This window comes from Podarcis liolepis, assembly GCF_965112155.1.
Source record: "Podarcis liolepis genome assembly, chromosome: W".
Lineage (NCBI taxonomy): Eukaryota > Metazoa > Chordata > Lepidosauria > Squamata > Lacertidae > Podarcis > Podarcis liolepis.
Window position 1 is genome coordinate 10,214,097 of NC_139568.1, and position 22,140 is coordinate 10,236,236.

Below are 22,140 nucleotides of genomic sequence, written 5' to 3' on the forward strand. Positions count from 1 at the left end.
CATTGATAACATTATTTATTATCAACTTCGCCTTCTGTTCTGTATATATTGCCTTTATCCCATTCCAAAACTCTTGACCCACATCCATGAATTCCAAATTTCTCAACATAAAATCCCAGGCGACATGGACTAGAATTGACCAAATATGGGTTACTAGTGGGATGGCTCCAAAGATAAAGAAAGTGGAAATCTGCCCCAAAACCTGCTCCGACCACAATGCTGTAAAGATGGAGATGAAGTTAACAACAGCTGGCTCCTTCAGATGGAGGATGAATGACACCTTATTCAGAGATGAAGAGATCTACAAAAAGGCCCAAAAAACCTTGAGAGACTATTTCGAAATAAATTTAAAAACAGATGTTGAAAAAAGAGTAATTTGGGACGCAAGTAAAGCTGTTATGCGAGGATTTTTGATACAACAAAATACAATAAAGAAGAGAAGCCAAAATGAGAAAAAGGTTAAGATTTTGGAAAAGATAAAAGAAGGAGAAAAGAAATTGAGATCTAAACCAAAGTCCCAAGAGATCTTGAGAGAAATTAAGTTATACCAGACGCAATATATGGAATTGACAAATCAAGAAATAGAATGGAAGATTAAACAAATGAGACAAAGGACATTTGAATCTGCAGATAAATGTGGCAAACTTCTGGCTTGGCAATTGAAGAAAAGACAAAAATTAAATACGGTTACAAGCTTAGAGGTTGAAGGAAGGAATATCTATAAGCCAAATGAGATTAGAAACTGTTTCCAAAGTTACTTTAAAAAACTTTATTCGCAAGGGCCGCAGAAAGAAGGGGACATAGATGAGTTTCTAAAGAAATATGGATTACAAAAAATCTCTCATCAAAATAAAATAGATCTGAATCAGAAAATAACCGAACAAGAGATAGAAGGTGCCATTCAAAACATGCAATTGGGCAAATCTCCAGGACCGGATGGGTTGACTTCCAGATATTACAAAGCCTTGAAGGAGTGGTTATTACAACCTTTGAAGGAAGTCTGCAATGAAATTTTGGAGGGGAAAAGGGCACCAGAATCGTGGAAAGAAGCTTATATTACACTTATACCGAAAACAGAGACTGAAAAGACTCAGCTTAAGAACTACCGCCCCATTTCATTACTCAATGTGGATTATAAAATTTTTGCAGACATTTTGGCAAAAAGATTGAAAAAACTACTGATGGAAGAGATTTATAAGGACCAAGCAGGCTTTCTCCCAGGAAGGCATTTGTCAGACAATGTGAGGAATATAATAGACATTTTGGAACTATTAGAAGTGAACATAAACAATAAAGCAGTACTGATATTTGTGGACGCAGAGAAAGCCTTCGACAATATCTCTTGGAGTTTTATGAAGAAAAATCTACATGGGATGGGGGTAGGACAAGGATTTGAGAACGTATGGGTGCAATATATTCAGAACAAAAGGCTAAATTAATTGTAAATAATGTGATAACGGAAGAATTTAAAATAGAAAAAGGGACACGACAGGGGTGCCCAATTTCCCCATTACTTTTCATATCGGTCCTGGAGGTTTTGCTAAATATGATTAGAAGGGACCAGCTGGTTAAAGGGGTACAGGTCGGAGCTAAACAGTACAAATTGAGGGCCTTTGCAGATGACTTGGTACTTACTTTACAAGAGCCAGACACTAGTACGAAAAGGGTTTTAGAATTGATTCAAGAATTTGGTCAAGTTGCAGGATTTAAGTTGAACAAACAAAAAACTAAGGTATTGGAGAAAAATTTAACAGTTATTGAAAGGGAGAGGTTCCAGAATGAAACAGGATTAACTGTGGTTAAGAAGGTGAAATACTTGGGGATTAATATGACATCTAAGAATGTGAATCTATTTAAAGATAACTATGAGAAATGCTGGACAGAAGTAAAAAAAGATCTAGAAACATCGTCAAATTTGAAGCTTTCCTTGTTAGGCCGAATTGCTGTTATTAAGATGAATGTATTGCCTAGAATGTTATTTTTATTTCAAACATTGCAAATTGTGGACAAGATGGATTGTTTCAAGAGGTGGCAGAAAGATATTTCGAAGTTTGTCTGGCAGGGCAAAAAACCCAGAATAAAAGTTAAGATTTTAACTGATGCAAAGGAAAGAGGGGGATTTGCCCTGCCAGACCTTAAACTTTATTATGAATCAGCAGCCTTTTGCTGGTTGAAAGAATGGCTACTTCTTGAGAATACAGACATTTTGGATTTGGAAGGTTTTAACAATGTATTCGGATGGCATGCATATATATGGTATGACAAGGTTAAAGCTCATAAAGCTTTTAAAAACCATATTGTTAGGAAAGCACTATACAATGTTTGGATTAGATATAAAGACTTGTTGGAAAATAAAACCCCAAGGTGGCTGTCGCCGATGGAGGCGAAAGCCGTGAAAAAGCTCAATATGGAGGCCAAATGGCCAAAATATTGGGAAATTTTGGAACAAGAGGGTGATAAATTGAAATTACAGAGTTATGAGAAATTGAAGGTTAAAGTACGAGATTGGCTCCATTATTACCAAATAATGGAGGTTTATAAACAGGACAGGAAAATTGGCTTTCAGGTGGAGAAAACAAAATTAGAAACAGAACTGTTAGAACCCAATACTAAGAATTTGTCAAGAATGTACAACTTGTTGCTGAAATGGAATACGCAAGATGAAACAGTTAAATCAGCCATGATTAAGTGGGCATAAGACATTGGTCATAACATCATGTTTGCCGACTGGGAACAGTTGTGGACCACCGGTATAAAATTTACGGCATGTAATGCCTTAAGAGAGAATATTATGAAAATGATTTACAGGTGGTACATGACCCCAGTCAAGCTTGCAAAGATCTACCATTTGCCCGATAATAAATGTTGGAAATGTAAAGAAACTGAAGGTACTTTCTTTCACCTTTGGTGGACGTGCCCGAAGATTAAAGCCTTCTGGGAAATGATATATAATGAAATGAAAAAGGTACTTAAATGTACTTTTCCTAAGAAACCAGAGGCCTTTCTCTTGGGCATTGTTGGCCAATTGGTGTCAAAGAGGGACAGAACATTCTTTATGTATGCTACAACAGCAGCAAGAATACTCATAGCAAAGTATTGGAAGACACAAGATCTACCCACCTTGGAAGAGTGGCAGATGAAGGTGATTGACTACATGGGACTGGCTGAAATGACTGACAGAATCCGAGACCAGGGGAAAGAGACGGCGGAAGAAGATTGGAAGAAATTTAAAATTTATCTTAAGAAATATTGCAAAATTAATGAATGTTAAAATGTTGTGGTTATATAAAGTAAGGGATTACAGCTGTTAAAGAATAAGTAAAAGAAAAGAAAAGGAAAAAATCGGATAAAATTAAGGGGAAGGATTTGCTGAAATAATTTTGGGAATTGGAATGCAGAAAGGGGAGGTATGGGGAAGTCGATGAAGTAAGTTTAAGGAAAAAAAAGGAGTTGAAATTATACGTGTTTGTTTGTTATTGTATGTGTATCTTTGTATTGTGTGTATTGTATGTGTTTTTAAAATTTGTGAAAACTTAATAAATATTTATTTTAAAAAAATGAAGTTGTCTGCAAGGCCAGTGAGGAATCTGTTTGACCTTATGCTCTTGGCTGAGTTTGACATCCAAGAAATATCTGGGTAACTGAAGTCCCCCATTACTACTATCTCCCTTCCTTTTGCATGCTTGGCCATCTGTTCCAGGAAGGCATCATCTATGTCCTCCGTTTGGCTTGGGGATCTATAGTAAACTCCCACAATGAGGTCTCTGTTATTCTTCTCTCCCTTAATTTTGACCCAAATGCTCTCACTTTGGCTTTGAGGTTCTAAATCTTGGATCTCTTCACAGGTATACACATCCCTGACATATAACGCCACTCCTCCTCCTTTCTTGTCTGGTCTGTTTCTCTGAAATAGATTGTATCCCCCCATTATTACATTCCAATCGTGGGACTTATCCCACCAGGTTTCAGTGATGCCTATTATGTCATATTTAGTTTGCTGTACCAAGAGCTCAAGCTCATCTTGTTTATTTCCCATGCTTTGCGCATTAGTGTACAGACATTGAAGTCCATTAATCATTCCCCCGTGTCTCTTATTTAAGAATTTTTTCCTCCCACCACTAGGTCTGCATGCTGTTTGCTCCATTTGGTCTATGACATTTGGATGATCATCTTCATCAATTGATAGACTCCTACCTTCAGGAGCACTGTCTCCCTCCCCCACATTAGTCAGTTTAAAGCCCTCCTGATGAGGTTTCTGAGATTTTTGGCAAAAACATTTCTCCCAACCGTTGTGAGGTGCAGCCCATCACTTGCCAGAAGTCCACCTTCAACAAACTGCAGTCCGTGATCTAAGAATCCAAACCGTTCCTGTTTACACCATTTGCGAAGCCAGCTGTTCACTTCCACTATTTTTCCCTCTCTCCCTGGGCCACGTTGTTCAACTGGGAGGACAGATGAGATGACAATTTGTGCATTTAGTTGCTTCAATTTCCTGCCCAGAGCCTCGTAGTCTCTTTTGATCTTCTGGAGGCTATTGCTTGCAGTGTCATTCGTTCCCACATGAACCAAGAGGAAGGGGTATTTGTCAGTGGGTTTTATGATTCCTTGCAGTCGTTCAGTTACATCTTGGATCTTAGCCCCGGGGAGACAGCACACTTCCCGAGACATCTTGTCAGGCCCACAGATCACTGCTTCTGTTCCCCTCAGTAGGGAATCCCCTATCACCACTACACGCCTCCTCTTAGGTTTGGTCGGGGTTCTTCCGTGAGCTGTCCCTTCCAAGGTCGCCTGCACATTCCCTGAGGACTGACTTTGCTGCTCGTCTTCATAAACATGATCGACTGTAATGAGGGAGAGATCCTCAAATGGAGTCTGCTCTTCATCTTCCATGCTAGGGGAGAGGACCTCAAAGCGATTGTGTATTTCTAAACAATCAGAGCGAACCCTGGGCCTCCTACTTCTTTGAGTCACGTTTCTCCATATATCTGGCTCCTGTGTTGGTGAACTAGCCTCTTTCTCAGGGGAGTCCCCTGTCTCCTCCTTGGTGGAGACGGTGTGCTCTGTTGCTTCCAAGAAGAGCTCCAGCTTTCTAATTCTTTGGAGCGTAGCTACACGTTCCTCCAGTTGCTGGACTTTGTCTTTTAAGAGGGCAATCAACATGCAATTGCTGCAGGTAAAGCTGCCTGCAACCTTTGGCAAGATGGCAAACATTGCGCAGGAACCGCAGGCGACTGCAGCTGTTCCCTCCCCCTCCATCTTGAGAACGTGTCGTTGGGGGTGGCTACAGCGGTCCTCCATCATAAAAAGCGTGAAGACAGGACAAATAACTCCCCCCACAAAAAAAACCTAGGTCTCCCCCATCAAATGTTTGAGACTAGCTCCCCTAAATCTAAAAGATGGATCAAACTGCCCTGCTAGCTCTGATAAGCTCCTCCCACAGCTAATCACCTGCCTCAACAGAAACCCTGCCCCCTCTGACCTTTGCACAGGGAGAACAGCTAATCAGCCACAAAGAAACACACACACACAAGAAAACCCTTTTTGCTCCTTCTTCAACTGCTGCCCTGCTAGCTCTGCTTGTCTTGGGGCTGTTCCACTCTAGCACTGCTTTCACCTTCTCCGGGTCCATGACCAGCCCCTTGTCCGACAGTCGGTACCCCAGGAACTCGACCTCCCGAGCATGGAACTGGCATTTCTCCAGCTTGACCCACAACTGATGCTTCTTTAATCTCTCTAGCACCTGCCTGACGTCTTTCACATGCTGTGCTTCATTTTCCGAGAACATTAAAACATCATCGAACAAGGCCACACAATTCCTGTACAGCAGGGTCTTAGGTTGATTTATTGCTCAGATAAATCTTGGAGCCCGGCACGCTCCCTCTGCGCAGCTCTGCTGCCAGGCCTCGGCATTCTCCAAGCTCCGCATTCCAATGCTCTGAGCAAAACAGAGTTCAGCAGCGGTAAGAGAAAGCTGCAAACTCCAGTGCTTTCTTCAGTGTGCTTAAATAAAGTCCACTCAGGATCTTAGCAGCTAAAAGCAGTTTATTCACAGCAGAAAACTATCCATTATCTATCACAGCGGACATCGTGAAAAACACGTCCGCTCTCTTCAAAAGCGAAAGTAGAGAGACAGAAGAAAGGGTTGAGACTCTCGGATATGATGCAGAATCTCCCCCCTCCCCACAGTAGGCAGGGCGTACACTCTGAGCTGTTTAGCCCTGTAAGCTCAGGTTCTCCTCACACAGGGGACCCAACACGTGGTGCATAAAGGCTTGAAAGCAGGCGCTGCCCCCTTGTAATCCAAACGGCATGACAAGATATTCAAATGCCCCCAGGGGGGTGAACATAGTCGTCTTCCATTTGTCTCCCTCTTTCACTCTAATCAGATTGTACGCCTCCCCTGAGGTCCAGCTTGGTAAAAAAATTCCCCTGCCTAACAAGCGTCAGAACATCGTCAATTCTGGGCATGGGAAGGGCTATGGGTTCCGTCATGGAATTGATGATCTGATAATCCGCGACCAAGCAGGGTTGATTAGTCCCCTTCTTGTCCACAAAGAATACTGGGCTTCCCCCTACGGCCTTGGATTCCCTTATAAAACCCCTCTTTAAGTTCTTGTCAATAAACTGCCTCAACTCTTGCATCTCTTGGTCGGACATTGAATACAGCTTACCCACCGGCAGCTTGGCCCCTGGGACCAGGTTAATCTGGCAGTCATAGGGCCTGTGGGGGGGCAGCTTGTCAGCCTCTCTCTTGCTGAACACCTCCTTCAAATCCGCATATTGTGATGGAACGCACCCCTTCTCCTCCAGAGTCACCCCAGCAACCCTGGCCATAGTCATTCTTGGTTCCTTCCCCCCCCAGGCCATGTTCCAAGCAGTGAGCCGACCCAAAGGTGAGGGATCGTTGATGCCACGACACCACTGGGTCATGGAGTGCCAACCAACTCATTCCCAGTATAATGGGGGGGGTCCCGTCAGTGTGGCCACGCGAAAGGCAATGGTTTCCGTGTGCCTAGAAACCCTCATCCTCATCGGGGGTGTCTGCTGTGTCACTCCCCCCCCCAGTAGCTCTCTGCCATCAATGGTGGTCACTTGCAAGGGGAAATCTAGTGGCAACAGGTGTAGCTGGTGCTACAGAGCGAAGTCTCTGCTGAAAAAAATTACACGACGCGCCCGAATCCAACAACGCTTGGATTTCTACTGGGTGCCCATTAGGAAGCTCCAGGACCACTTGAACTGCTATGCCTGCCTTGGGAGGGTCTGGTGGGGGCTCTTCTACTGGTCGCCTGCCTGGCTGCTGCCCCTGTTGGTCTGCAACCAGGCTCTTTCGTTTACCTGCACCTGAGCCTTCTCTCCCTCCTCCTCTTTGCCTGCTGCCCCCATCATGCCTTGTCAGGCTTTTTTCTAGGGACAGGCCTTCACGAAATGTCCAGGACGCTGACAGATGAAACATTTTTTTGGCAGTTTTCCAGTCCCTCCCCTCTTTCTTCCTGAGCTCACCGGCGTTTGAAAACTTGCGCGCGCAGGCTACATCGATTTCCATTGGCTCGGCTGGCGGCAGACTGTGGGAAGTCCCTGTTGGCATCTCAGGAATGCAGCTGCCATGGAAACGCTCCCCTCTGGCTTCCTGCCTTTCCTGAGCGTGCACCTCCTGCCGTACCCCAATGGCCAATGCCGCTTTAGTTAACTCATCCATGGAACGCACGCGGGGGGCTCTGGATAATTCATCTTTTACCTCGGGATTCAAACTTGCCTCAAACAGAGCTTGCAGGGGCTCAGTGTCTAGGTCCCAGCCTAGCTTGTGCACTAGCATCGCGAAACGCGACCAGTAGCTCCTGACGGTCAGAGACCCCTGCTTGAAATTCAGCAGCTCCCTTCGTGTCACACTCCCCTCCGCCTCACTGGAGAACATAGCGTCCATCGCCTGATAAAATTTGTCCAGGTCTTTCAAAGCATCGTTCCCCGCTACTATGAGCGGTCTAATCCATTCGCGAGCACACCCCTCAAGATGTCCAATTACAAAAGCAACTTTCCCCCGGTTGCTAGCAAACTCCCCTTCTTGCAATTCCAACGCATATTGTATCTCTGTTCTAAACGCGTTGTAATCTTGGGGCTTTCCTCCAAACTTATTCACTATCCCTGGGACCTTCCTTCCGATAGGGGTGGCTCTGACCTGACCATCCTGTGCTCGCCTCTCCTCCAACCAGGCTGACAGCATCGCGACGTGTGCCTCCAGGTCTCGGTTTTGCTCCATTAATGCTCGCATCACCGTTTCCTGCTCCAACTCGTGCTGCCTTCACACGGCTACCCTCGAGCAACGTCGGGGACTCTCAGATTGCTGTTACGGCTATCAGGTGGTTGCTTGAGAGCGATCAGGCAAGATCCCTCACTGGTCTTTTCAAAAGCTTTATTATTGGTGCAAAAACCTTTACAATGCAGAACGCCTCTATCCCATGTCTTGCTCACTCACTAATCCATCTGCCCTTCCCCCTCTCACCTCTGAGCCGATGGCAGTTCCCTGACACCACCAAACCAAATGCTTTATATATATATCCAATGGCATGAGAGTGAGAGGCAAATCTTCATTTTTCGCTAAATACATCATACTCATCACCTTCCTGACTGCCTCCACCAAATACTTCTGGGGGCATAAACCCAAATTGCTCTTTCCCCACCAATTGTACGATACATTTTTTTAGCCTTATTGCCATAACTTTAGCAAATATTCTATAATCCATATTAGTAATAGATATTGGCCTATACAAATCCGGCAGGGTTTGATCTTTCCCTGGTTTGGGAATCAATACCAACCTTGACTCCAACCAGGTTGGTGGGGTTGAAGCTCCATTCAAAATTCTTTGGTACAGTACAGTCATATGTGGCACCAATATATCCTTATAATGCTCATAGAACATCACATTGAACCCATCCGGTCCTGGTGCCGATTGCACATTCATAGAGTCGATTGCTGATCTAACTTCCTCCTCTGATATATCCTTATCCAATTCCCTTCTATTTTCTTCATTTAATTCTGGGAGTTCCAATCCTTCACAAAATTGATCCACCTCTTCGTCCTTAATTCCTTTATTTGCATACAATCTATTCTAGAAACCTAAAAAGGTCTCCAATATCTTCTTAGGGTCTGTTTCCAATTCCCCTTTATTATCTCTAATAGCTCTAATATTTTTCCTTACCTGATAATTCTTAATTTTATTTGCCAATATTTTCCCTCCTTTCCCTTCAAATTCATAATATTTTTGTTTACTGTACCATATCTTTAATGTAGTTCTATTTATATCTAGAACTTTCAACTCTTCTCTCTTTTGGTCTAATTTTTCCTTATCCTTTTGCTTAGACATCCTAAATTTCTCCTCCAGTATCCTGATCTCCTCTTCTACTTGCCTAATCCTTCTATCTTTCCCTTTTTTAAACATTGACAAGTTCTGAATACATTCTCCCCTAATGACTGCCTTCATTGCTTCCCATTTTGTTGTTAATGGGGTATCTGGGTCTTTATTTTCCTCAAAATACCTCTCTAACGCTATTTTAATTTTAACCTTACTCCGCTCATCAGCTACCGACCAAGGGTTAAACCTCCAAGAATAGGACCTATTAAATATGACCTATTTGAAGGAACGCAGATATGGGGGCATGGTCAGTGATCTTAATCATTTCGATATCCATTCCCTTCACCCATTCCCTTTTTTAAAAAATGATATTTTATTAAAGTTTCCAAATTATAACAAGACAAATGAAAAAAGAAAAAAACATAGAAAATAGAAACAGTTAAAAACACATTAATTTTCGTAACATATCTTCATACACTTATTTCCCCAGACCTCCTCATCCCTCCCTTTTTTGTATTCCAGTTCAATTTGTTAGTTCAACAAATCCTTACCATCAAGTTTTTACCCTATTCTAATCTTTCATTACATTACCTTACTCTATTCTCCTCATTGTCTTATAAAAAACCTTAACCTAAATTTTATTTTTGATAACTTCTCTTAACCGTTATATTCTTTCCTAATCCCTTAAACTTTTATACCAGAGCCAAGCAATTTCATTTCATGCATCCTTCTAATATTCATCAATTATATAAAATTGTCCTAATAACAAAAGATTAAAGTCTTCATCCAACGTCCCTTCCCCCAGGTCCCAGGTTTGTCAGTCCATTTATCCCATTAAGCTGGCACATTAACCTGGTGATCTTATATCCGAGGCTCTTAAATGCCTGTCCAAGATTTCCCACATTCTGCTTAAGATTTCCAACCAAATCAGTCATCAAATTCATTCCCTCATGAATTTCTTCCAGTAAAGCATTTGTTTTGAGAAAAGCGCACAACATTTCTGAGCACATTGTCCTTCAAGGTCACCACTCAATTCCCACGGGTTGTACTGTAGCGGCTGGAAATTCCCTAGTTACAGTTTCACTATCCCCCCCCCCCAAGAGGGAAAACTTCTGTTGCTAATTACAAATCCAGCCCCAAAGTTTCTTTTACTTTTAGATACTTTGTCTATCGATGTTATTTTTAAGTTGCAAAAAAAAGACAGTGGAATTCCAGTTTTTTCCCTTCTTTTAGCTATCTGCCAAACAGCTTCTGTCCTGGTCAATGAGCTTCAAACGTCAGTCCTGACACCCCGCTCCCTGGGTCAGGACGGTGGAAAATTACTTTATTTTAAACTTACTTCTGCAGGTTAAAACAGTTCAAAGAAAGTACCCCCTTCTCCTCCTGCTGCCGAAGGGGGGGGGGGTTCAGCTATTTTAGGCGATGAAATCCGCTCCTTTAAAATGATTTTCAAGACTCCAGTTTACTTTGTCTTTGCTTTGTTCCGACTACAGAAAAACGGAAGGTTGACTTCCTGTTAGACCTTCCGTTTCAGTGCTGAATTGTAATGAATTTTGAGCCCGATTCCTTTCTTTCCCAATTCCTTAAATTGTGAATCGATTTTCCAAGGTTTAGGTACTCACGATGGTTGTTTTTTTAGAATCCAAATTGTCCAGGAAGAAGGCAGCGCTCCCCGGCAGCGGCTGTGCGGCTTCGCTCCACGGAAATAGCGGTAGACTCTCAGCACCGCGCCACTTCCCCCTCTTCGCTTCGGAGCCCGTTATTGGGTTCCTTTGCGGGTTGGGGGGGCGCTAAGGGTGCCCGCCGAGTCCCAAGGTCACAGGCTTCATCCGCCTGTGATTTCTAAAGGGTCCCCGCTTCGCCATAGCGGGAAAGACCCGTTTCTCGCGGAGCTTGTCCTTCCGTTTCAGAGGGAGTCCGCCATTGCCGGTGGCGCCACCCCGGAAGTCCCCCTTCACCCATTCCCTAGCCTATTGCGATATTAAGATACCATCCAATCTTGAGAATGTTCCATATGGGCTAGAATAAAATGAATATGAGTGATCCTTGGGGAACAACTCCATCCAAAGTTAGAATCATAGAATCATAGAATCATAGAATCATAGAGTTGGAAGAGACCACAAGGGCCATCGAGTCCAACCCCCTGCCAAGCAGGAAATACCATCAGAGCACTCCTGACATATGGTTGTCAAGCCTCTGCTTAAAGACCTCCAAAGTAGGAGACTCCACCACACTCCTTGGCAGCAAATTCCACTGTCGAACAGCTCTTACTGTCAGGAAGTTCTTCCTAATGTTTAGGTGGAATCTTCTTTCTTGTAGTTTGGATCCATTGCTCCGTGTCCGCTTCTCTGGAGCAGCAGAAAACAACCTTTCTCCCTCCTCTATGTGACATCCTTTTATATATTTGAACATGGCTATCATATCACCCCTTAACCTCCTCTTCTCCAGGCTAAACATGCCCAGCTCCCTTAGCCGTTTCCAGGCCTTTGACCATTTTGGTTGCCCTCCTCTGGACACGTTCCAGTTTGTCAGTGTCCTTCTTGAATTGTGGTGCCCAGAACTGGACACAGTACTCCAGGTGTGGTCTGACCAGAGCAGAATACAGTGGCACTATTACTTCCCTTGATCTAGATGCTATACTCCTATTGATGCAGCCCAGAATTGCATTGGCTTTTTTAGCTGCCGTGTCACACTGTTGGCTCATGTCAAGTTTGTGGTCAACCAAGACTCCTAGATCCTTTTCACATGTACTGCTCTCAAGCCAGGTGTCCCCCATCTTGTATTTGTGCCTCTCATTTTTTTTGCCCAAGTGCAATACTTTACATTTCTCCCTGTTAAAATTCATCTTGTTTGTTTTTGCCCAGTTCTCTAATCTGTCAAGGTCGTTTTGAAGTGTGATCCTGTCCTCTGGGGTGTTAGCCACCCCTCCCAGTTTGGTGTCATCTGCAAATTTGATCAGGATGCCCTTGAGTCCATCATCCAAGTCGTTGATAAAGATGTTGAATAAGACCGGGCCCAAGACAGAACCCTGTGGCACCCCACTAGTCACTCTTCTCCAGGATGAAGAGGAACCATTGATGAGCACCCTTTGGGTTCGGTCAGTCAGCCAGTTACAAATCCACTGAGTGGTAGCAGAGTCAAGACCGCATTTTACCAGCTTCTTTACAAGAATATCATGGGGCACCTTGTCAAATGCCTTGCTGAAATCAAGGTAGGCTACATCCACTGCGTTCCCTTCATCTACCAGGCTTGTAATTCTGTCAAAAAACGAGATCAGGTTAGTCTGACATGACTTATTTTTCAGAAATCCATGCTGACTATTGGTGATCACAGCATTCCTTTCTAGGTGCTCACAGACTGTTTGCTTAATGATCTGCTCCAGAATCTTCCCTGGTATTGATGTCAGACTGACTGGGCGGTAATTATTTGGGTCCTCTCTTTTCCCCTTTTTGAAAATAGGGACAACATTTGCCCTCCTCCAGTCTGCCGGGACTTTGCCTGTTCTCCAGGAATTCTCAAAGATGACTGCCAGTGGTTCTGAGATCACATCTGCCAGTTCTTTTAATACTCTTGGATGCAGTTCATCTGGCCCTGGAGACTTGAATGCATCTAAACTAGCCAAATATTCTTGTACTATCTCCTTAGTTATTCTGGGCTGTGTTTCCTTTGCTGAATCATTTGCTCCAAATTCTTCAGGTCGGGCATTGTTTTCTTTATCGGAGAAGACTAAGGCAAAGAAGGCATTGAGGAGTTCAGCCCTTTCTGTGTCCCCTGTTTGCATTTCACCATCTTCTCCTCTGAGTGACCCCACTGTTTCTTTGTTCTTCCTTTTGCTACGAACATACCCATAAAAGCCTTTTTTGTTGCTTTTAACCTCTCTAGCAAGCCTGAGTTCATTCTGTGCTTTAGCTTTTCTGACTTTGTGTCTACACGTGCTGGCTATTTGTTTGAATTCCTCTTTGGTGGTTTCCCCCCTTTTCCATTTTTTGTACACATCCTTTTTTAATCTTAATTCAGTTAAAAGTTCTTTAGATAGCCACCCTGGCTTCTTTAGGCACCTTCCATGTTTCCGTCTCATTGGTATTGCCTGACGTTGTGCTTTTACTATCTCCCTCTTAACAAACTCCCAGCCATCATGAAGTTCCCAGCCATCATTAAGTTCCAATAATCCAAACTTTCCACATAGTTTTTTAAACTTCACACCTTTTCCCTTTTTGGAACTATTTCCCCCTTGCAAATCAACATTAAAATCCCCCACACACAGAGACACTACTTTTGTTTTGTTTTTTTAATATATTTTTATTGCTTTTTTCCAGATACATATCAAACAACAAGAGAGAAAGAAAGAAAAAAAAACAGAAAAAAGAAACAAATAGAATCCACCTTTCTATTACATTTTCCCATAACTTGCTGGACTTCCCCACGTCTCCCACACCCTGCTTTCTTAACAATAAAATGTCAGCAAATTAATATCTTGTTTCATGTGTTATTAATACTTTCAAGTAATTGTCTTTTAGGTTCAAAATACTTATTTTCAATTTACTTTTACTTTAATCTAAACACAATATTATTTTAAACTTTAGTCCTCTCTTAGTCATATCTTAATTTCCAATATAAAAAATCTTATTGCTGAAGCTTGGTTTTTCAGTTTATGCAAATTATTGACAATCATATAACTTGTAATGTTTTTGTAAATAGTCCTTAAATTTTTTCCAGTTCTCCTCCGTTGTCTCTTTTCCCAAATCTCGGATTCTGCCAGTCATTTCGTCCAGTTCCATATAGTCCATCAATTGCATATGCCATTCTTCCAGTGTGGGCAAATCTTGTGTCTTCCAAAGCTTTGCAATAAGTATTCTTGCTGCTGTTGTTGCATACATAAAAAAGGTTCTGCCGTTCTTTAGCACATTCTGGCCGACAATGCCCAAAAGGAAGGCCTCTGGTTTCTTGGGAAAGGTATACTTAAATACCTTTTTTAACTCATTGTAAATCATTTCCCAGAAAGCCTTTACCCTTGGGCATGTCCACCAGAGGTGAAAGAATGTCCCTTCCGCCTCCTTACATTTCCAACATCTGTTATCAGACAAGTGGTATATTTTAGCAAGTTTAACTGGGGTCATGTACCACCTGTATGTCATTTTCAAAATATTTTCTTTCAATGCACTACATGCCGTGAATTTCATACCGGTGGTCCATAACCTTTCCCAGTCATCAAACATGATGTTGTGCCCAATGTCTTGAGCCCATTTTATCATGGCGGATTTAACTGTCTCGTCCTGAGTGTTCCACTTAAGCAGCAAGTTGTACATTCTCGAAAGTACCTTTGTCTTTGGTTCTAGCAGTTCTGTCTCTAATTTCGATTTTTCCACCTGGAATCCTGTTTTTTTGTCCAATTTAAAAATCTCTTGAATTTGAGCATAATGAAACCAGTCTTGGACCTTATGCTTTACTTTTTCATAGCTCTGTAACCTCCATTTATCGCCTATTTTTTCTAGCATTTCCCAATATTTCAACCAGCCGGTCTCCATATTGGGGTTTTTTCGGGCCTTGGCCTCCACTGGTGATAGCCACCTCGGGGTCTTACTTTCCAATAAGTCTTTGTATTTTATCCAGACCATAAATATTGCTTTTCTGACAATATGGTTTTTGAATGTTTTATGAATCTTAACCTTGTCGTACCACAAATATGCATGCCACCCAAAAGCATTATCAAACCCTTCTAGATCCAGGACATCAGTATTTTCTAAAAGCAGCCAATCTTTCAACCAGCAGAAGGCTGCAGCTTCATAATATAACCTTAAGTCTGGCAGGGCAAACCCCCCTCTTTCTTTTGCATCAGTTAGTATTTTAAATTTTATTCGGGGCTTTTTGCCCTGCCAAACAAACTTCGAAATGTCCCTCTGCCACTTGCCAAAACATTCAGGTCTGTCCACAATCTGAAGGGCCTGAAACAAAAACAGCATCTTTGGCAATACATTCATTTTTACTGCTGCGATTCTGCCCAACAAGGAAAGTTTCAATCTTGACCAAATTTCTAGATCTTTTTTAACTTCTAACCAACTTTTTTCATAATTGTCCTTAAGCAAATTCAAGTTTCTGGAAGACAAATTAATTCCCAGGTATTTCACTTTTTTAACCACAGATAATTCTGTTTCCTTCCGAAATTCATCTGTCTCTAAAGGTGTCAAGTTTTTAACCAGAACCTTGGTTTTTTGCTTATTCAGCTTGAATCCCGCCACCCGACCAAACTCTTGGATCAATTCTAAAACTCTTTTTGTGCTAGATTCTGGCTCCTGTAATGTTAAAACCAAGTCATCTGCGAAAGCTTTCAGTTTATATTGTTTCTCTCCGACCTGTATTCCTTTTATCAACCGGTCCTCCCTTATCATATTCAAAAACACCTCCAGGACTGAGATAAATAAAAGAGGGGATAGGGGACACCCCTGTTGTGTTCCTTTTTGAATTTTAAACTCATCTGTCACCACATTGTTCACTATCAGTTTAGCTTTTTGTTCTGAGTAAATTGCATCTATACCATTTTCGAACCCCTGTCCCACTCCCAACCCTTCCAAATTTTTCTTCATAAACTTCCAGGAAATATTGTCAAAGGCTTTCTCCGCATCAATAAAAATTAACACTGCTTTTGTATTAATATTTGTTTGCAGAAGTTCCAAGATATCAACAATGTTCCTAGTGTTATCAAACAAATGTCTGCCTGGGAGAAAGCCTGCCTGGTCCTTGTGAATTACTTCATTTAGCACTCTCTTAAACCTACTTGCCAAGATGTCTGCAAAGATTTTATAATCCACATTTAAAAGAGAGATGGGACGGTAGTTCTTTAGTTGAGTCTTTTCAGCTTCCAATTTGGGAATCAATGTGATGAAGGCTTCTTTCCACGTTTCCGGTGTCTTCTTCCCCTCCATAATCTGGTTACAAACCTCCATTAATGGCTGTATCAAGTAGTCTTTTAAAGTCTTATAATACTTGGAGGTAAGTCCATCTGGGCCTGGAGATTTACCAAGTTGCATATTCTGGATGGCACTCTCAATTTCCTGTTGTGTTATTTGGTGGTTTAAAATTGTCCTCTTTTCTTGAGATAGTTTTGGTAATCCCTTAGCTTTTAGAAATTGTTCTATCTCAGTCATTTCCTGAGGCCCTTGCGTGTAGAGTTTTTTGAAGTATTTCTGGAAACACTTTCTTATTTCTTCCGGTTTCTGTATGTTTTTACCCTCCACCTCCAGATTGGTTACAAAGTTCAATTTTTGTCTCCTTTTCAACTGCCACGCTAGCAGTTTTCCACATTTATTAGCCGATTCAAAAGATCTTTGTTTCATTTGTTTGATTTTCCATTCCACTTCTTGATTTATTAATTTCGCATATTGTGCTTGATAAAACTTAATTTCTCTGAGAATCTCCTTAGATTTTGGTTTTGATCTCAATTTTTCCTCTCCATCTCTTATCTTCTCTAATATCTTGTCCTTTTTTCCATTCCAGAGTTTTTTCTTAATCGTGTTCTGTTGTATCAGAAACCCTCTCATTACAGCTTTACTTGCGTCCCAGATTATTCTCTTTTCCACCGAGGTGTTCAAATTTATTTCAAAGTAGTCCTTTAAAGCTTTTTGGGCCTTTTTAACAATCTCTTGGTCTCTTAACAGAGTGTCATTCATTCTCCATCTGAAGGAACCGGCTGAAGTAAGTCTCAGTTCCACTTTCAAGGCGTTATGGTCGGAGCAGGTTTTTGGGCAGATTTCCACTTTCGTGGTCTTGGGTGCCAGTCCTCTAGATGTCCAAATTTGGTCTATTCTTGTCCATGACAAATGAACTTCGGAAAAGAATGTTCCTTCTTTACCTAGAGGGTTCTTTGTCCTCCAAATGTCAATCAAGTCCATATTGTCAGTCAGTTCAAAGAAGGTTTTAGGTAGTCTGCCATCTTTGGTTAGATTTTGATTTTGCGACTTATCCATGTAAGTAGAAACCACCCCATTCATATCTCCCATCAAAAAGACGTTAGAGTAGTCCAGGTAATCCAACAGTGTCTCATGCAGCTTCTTGTAGAATTCTGATTTCCCTTCATTTGGAGCATAAATTCCTACTATTAAAAACTTTTCTCCTTGTGTTTGTATCTCAATTGCCAAAATTCTTCCATGCTCATCTTTAAATAACAATTTCGGTGACAGGTTCTCCTTTGCGTAGATCACAACGCCTCTTTTCTTAACTTTATCTGATGAAATAAATTCTTGACCTAATCTTTTGTTAATTAATACTTTTCTATGGAGCCTAGTCACATGAGTTTCCTGCAAACAGATAATGTCCAATTTTTCTTTTTTCAATATATGAAAGAGCCTCCTTCTTTTTTCCGGGGAATTCCCGCCATTAATATTCCAACTTAGAAGTTGCAGAGACATCCCGGATCAAATTAGGAGTCCTCTTGGGGTGCGTCTTCTTCGTTCAAACCCGGTGGCAAATCAGGTGTTGGTTCGGATAGAGGTGCTGGTCCGGCTCCTGCTACTCCCTTCCGAAGGTCCTCTCCGTAGTCATTCAAGAATTTTAGTTGGTCTTCTGCTGATCTGATTTTTATTTTTTTCCCTCTGATAGTAAAAGATAATCCTTGAGGGAACTCCCACCTGTAAGGGATTGTGTTGTTCCTCAGTAGTCCTGTTAAGTCCTTATATGTAGTTCTTAAGTCCAATAATTGTTTCGGGATATCTCTGTAGATTTCTGCTTTTTTACCCTGAATCACCAATGGTTTTTTAAAATGTAGGCCGAGTATTTTGTCACTTTCTTGCCTAGATCTCAAAATGATCAGGCAATCTCTAGCTCTGTCCTTTCTCACCACTCTTCCCAGTCTAAAAGCGGTGACAATTTTAAATTCCTTATCTTCTTCTATGGCCCAGAACTTTGATAATTCTGAAGTCAAAAAACCAATCAAATTATCTTGTTCAAGTTCTGGAATTGAGCGTAACCGAAGATTATTTTCCCTATTTTTCAGTTCCACCATAGACAGAATGAGGTGAGAATTTCTCAAGCTTCTGTAAACACTTATAAAGAAAATCCATCTGATGCTTGTTAGGAAGATAAATTGACACTAATGCCACCAGCACTCCCTCCAAGCAACCTTGGACAAAAACAAACCTTCCATTCTTATCTCTTAACACCTTATTCTCAACAAAATCAACCTTGGATTTAATTACTATTCCCACCCCTCTACTTTTCAAAGTTCCAGAAGCCATCAATTTTTTCCCTTTCCCAAAACCAGGAAAATTAACCTCCCTCTCCCCCCATTATATGTTTCTTGCAAAAAAAAAATCAGCCTTCAGTTCTTGAATATACTTCCCAATCCTCACTCGTTTCACCTGTTTACCTAAACCTCTTACATTAAGAGTTGTACGCATAGCATTCACATTCTTTATAATGTCTTTCCCAACCATCTCATTTCTCCTTTTCCCTCCTTTTGTACCATTCCCGCCTGGAGATAAACCCAACCCCACGCTCCCTCCCAGCTAACCCTATTGTGAGCCCTACCCTTCCACCCTCACATACAAAGTCCGGGGGGACTTTGAGGGGGGAACAAGAGAATAACTGTGTGCCACAATTCTCGGCACACCTCTTCCACCTGGGGTACCGCCCAATATGCTTCCATACATCCTTACTGTCAGGGAACTGCCATCAGTGCCGGAGGGAGAGAGCAAAATCCAGAGGGATTCCAGAGAGCGTCCCGGGAGTGGGAGAGGCAGCCCATCTTCTGGGGAAGAGAATCAGCGTAGCACCAGTGGAGAAGGGGGGCAGATGGGGGAAGCAGCAAGGCGGTCCCATGACTCCTTGCTGGGGACCAGCGGGGAGAGTAGAGGTCCTCCGCTGCCTACGCCCTCCTTGCGCAGAAGGCTTTCACGCAGAGAGAGGAGGAGGAGACTAGGCGTCAAAGAGCTTCTTTACTGGAAGAAGTTTAAGAAACGCCCACTGACGGATTCTGCCAGCGATTGAGACAGCCACGGGAGAGTGGCTGTCCGGACAGAAAAGGTTCACTCAGGCAACCCAGCCAGGTGTTTGCACCGGCTTACGCACGAGCAACCCCTAGAACCATTACACTTACATTCATTTTTCCAATAACTCCTCTTCTCTGATTTATCAGAAAGACCTGCATTGGCTCTCAGTACGTTTCCGAGCACAATTCAAAGTGTTGGTGTTGACCTTTAAAGCCCTAAACGGCCTCGGTCCAGTATACCTGAAGGAGCGTCTCCACCCCCATCATTCTGCCCGGACGCTGAGGTCCAGCGCCGAGGGCCTTCTGGCGGTTCCCTCATTGCGAGAAGCAAAGCTACAGGGAACCAGGCAGAGGGCCTTCTCGGTAGTGGCGCCCGCCCTGTGGAATGCCCTTCCAGCAGATGTCAAAGCGATAAACAACTACCTGACATTCAGGAGACATAATAATAATAATAATAATAATAATAATAATAATAATAATAATAATATATTTATTGTCATTGCCCCCTCTCGGGGACAACGAAATTACTTGGCTGCTCCATCCACCCAGGTAGGGCACTCCACACAAAATCAAATCAACTATAAAAACACTAATTAAAACAATACAGTATAAAACAGCAAGGAAGATTAGATGACTTTCAAAGTCCGGGCTTCCCATTCAGGGCCGAGATCGCTCTGGGGAAGAAGCTGTTCTTAAGACGGCTTGTTCTTGTCTTCATCGTCCTGTATCTCCGTCCCGACGGCAGGAGCTTGAAGAGACAGTGACCAGGATGCAATGGATCTTTTACTATGTCCAGTGCCTTCCTATGGCACCTTGTGGCATAAATCTGCTCTAAGGTGGAGAGTGGGCAGCCAACAATGCTCTCTGCTGCCTTAACAACTCTGCACAACCCCAACCTGTCCCGGGTAGTACAGCTTCCGTACCACACACATAAGCCATAAGTGAGCACGCTCTCAATGGCACAGTGATAGAAGGCAAGCAGCAGTTTCTGCGGAAGATGGTTTTTCCTTAGAATTCTCAAAAAGTACAGTCTCTGCTGCGCCTTCTTCACAAGCCCCCTTGTGTTGACACTCCAGGACAGATCCTCTTGTAATTCAATGCCCAAAAATCTGAATGTTGTTACCCTCTCCACACAGACCCCATCAATCAAAAGTGGCTGGACATTGCTCTTCTGTCTCCTGAAGTCCACCACAAGCTCCTTTGTCTTCCTTGTATTTATGAGCAAGTTGTTAGCTCTGCACCACTCTGTCAGCCGCTCCACCTCATCTCTATAGTCCGTTTCACCCTCCCTTTCAGAGATGAGCCCAATCACGGTTGTGTCATCTGCAAATTTGACAACCCTATTACTAGGGTGAGCAGCGACACAATCGTACGTGTAGAGAATATAAAGGAGCGGACTGAGTACGCATCCCTGTGGTGTTCCTGTGTTAGTCCTAAGCATACTAGAGGTATAAGGGCCCAACCGAACCCTCTGGGGGCGGTCTGACAAAAAGTCCAATATCCACCCACAAAGTGATAACGGAAGCCCCAGATCTTCCAGTTTAGACATCAGACGTTGTGGTAGAATGGTATTAAATGCCGAGCTGAAATCTAAAAAAAGCAGTCTGGCATAACACACACACACCCCCCCCCCCGCTGCTCCAAATGTGCAAGAACGGCATGGAGGGCAATCGCCACAGCGTCCTCTGTCGATCTTTTTGTTTTACAAGCAAATTGGAATGTGTCCAGTCCCTCTGGTAGGCAGGCAATGACATAATTTCGTACCAGCTTTTCAAAGCACTTCATGATTATAGGTGTGAGTGCTACTGGACGAAAGTCATTCAGATCTTCCGGGTTAGATTTTTTTTGCTATTGGAACGATAGTAGAGGACTTTAGGCAGGATGGAACAATAGCCTGGACTAGGGATCGATTTAAGATCCCAGTGAAAACTCCTGCGAGTTGATCTGCACAGTCTCTCAATACCCTTCCAGCTACCCCATCTGGCCCTGTGGCCTTCCTTGGGTTGATTCCCTTCAACACCTTCCTCATCTCTTCTTTTTCCACAGAGACTACTACATTCCTTTGTACTGATGATGGTGATGGTGGTGATGGTGGTGATGGTGGTGATGGTGGCAAGGCCTTCACAGGGAGTGGTGGTGGTGGTGGTAAAGCCTCAGCAGGTGTTGCTGCAGATGTTACTTCAAAACGGGCAAAAAAGGCGTTCAAATCCTCTGCGAGGGATGCCCCTCCCTCGTCTGCCAGGGAATCCTTGGATTTATACCCTGTTAATTCTTGTACACCTTGCCACACCTGCCTGGTGTTGTTACTTTGTAGATGATTCTCCAGCCGCTGTCTATACGCCTCCTTTGCTACACGGATACCTCTCTTTAAATCCACTCTAGCTAAGCTGTACAACGACTTATTTCCACTTCTGAAAGCAGTATTTCTTGCCTTTAGCAACCCCTGAACCTCCCTTGTCATCCAGGGCTTCCTATTTGGGTAGATCTTTATTCGGCGCCTCCGTGTTACATTTTCAGTGCAGAACCTAATATAGTCCAACACTTGCTCAGTATGAGTCTCTACATCCTGTTGGGCGAATACCTCCCAATCGGTGTCATGAAAACAGTCTTGTAGTTGTTGGGATGCTTCAGCTGGCCATATTGTAATATCCCTCTTTATAGCTGGAGTCCGTTTCCTCAATGGAATATATTCAGGAGTCAGGAGCAGGGACACATGATCAGATTGGCCTAGATGTGCCAGTGGTTCGGCCTTATAGGCCTGTTTGACATTTGTATACAGCCTGTCCAGAGTCCTTTCTCCCCTGGTTGCACACT

General features: G+C 42.9%; 2 protein-coding genes across 3 annotated transcripts in view; both read right to left on the minus strand.

Annotated features, from left to right (window-relative positions):
• LOC310697679 (uncharacterized protein) overlaps positions 1 to 22,140 on the minus strand; it is a 454,726-nt gene that overhangs the window by 338,991 nt on the left and 93,595 nt on the right. The window contains exon 2 of the mRNA XM_083484370.1: positions 5,408 to 5,576. The gene's annotated coding sequence lies outside the window, so the exon portion shown is untranslated. The remainder of the gene's footprint in view (positions 1 to 5,407; positions 5,577 to 22,140) is intronic.
• The window catches only part of LOC310697678 (uncharacterized protein), a 154,900-nt gene continuing 136,397 nt past the window's right edge, over positions 3,638 to 22,140 (minus strand). Inside the window, exons 1-2 of one of the 2 annotated variants that reach the window (XM_083484369.1) lie at positions 5,519 to 5,539; positions 3,638 to 5,411 (exon numbers count right to left, since the gene is read on the minus strand). In XM_083484369.1, the coding sequence (XP_083340495.1) occupies positions 4,228 to 5,301 (1,074 nt within the window). In that variant the 5' untranslated portion in view covers positions 5,302 to 5,411; positions 5,519 to 5,539 and the 3' untranslated portion in view covers positions 3,638 to 4,227. Of the gene's footprint in view, positions 5,419 to 5,518; positions 5,540 to 22,140 lie in introns of those variants that run through there. The other variant, XM_083484368.1, reaches the window with a different exon arrangement.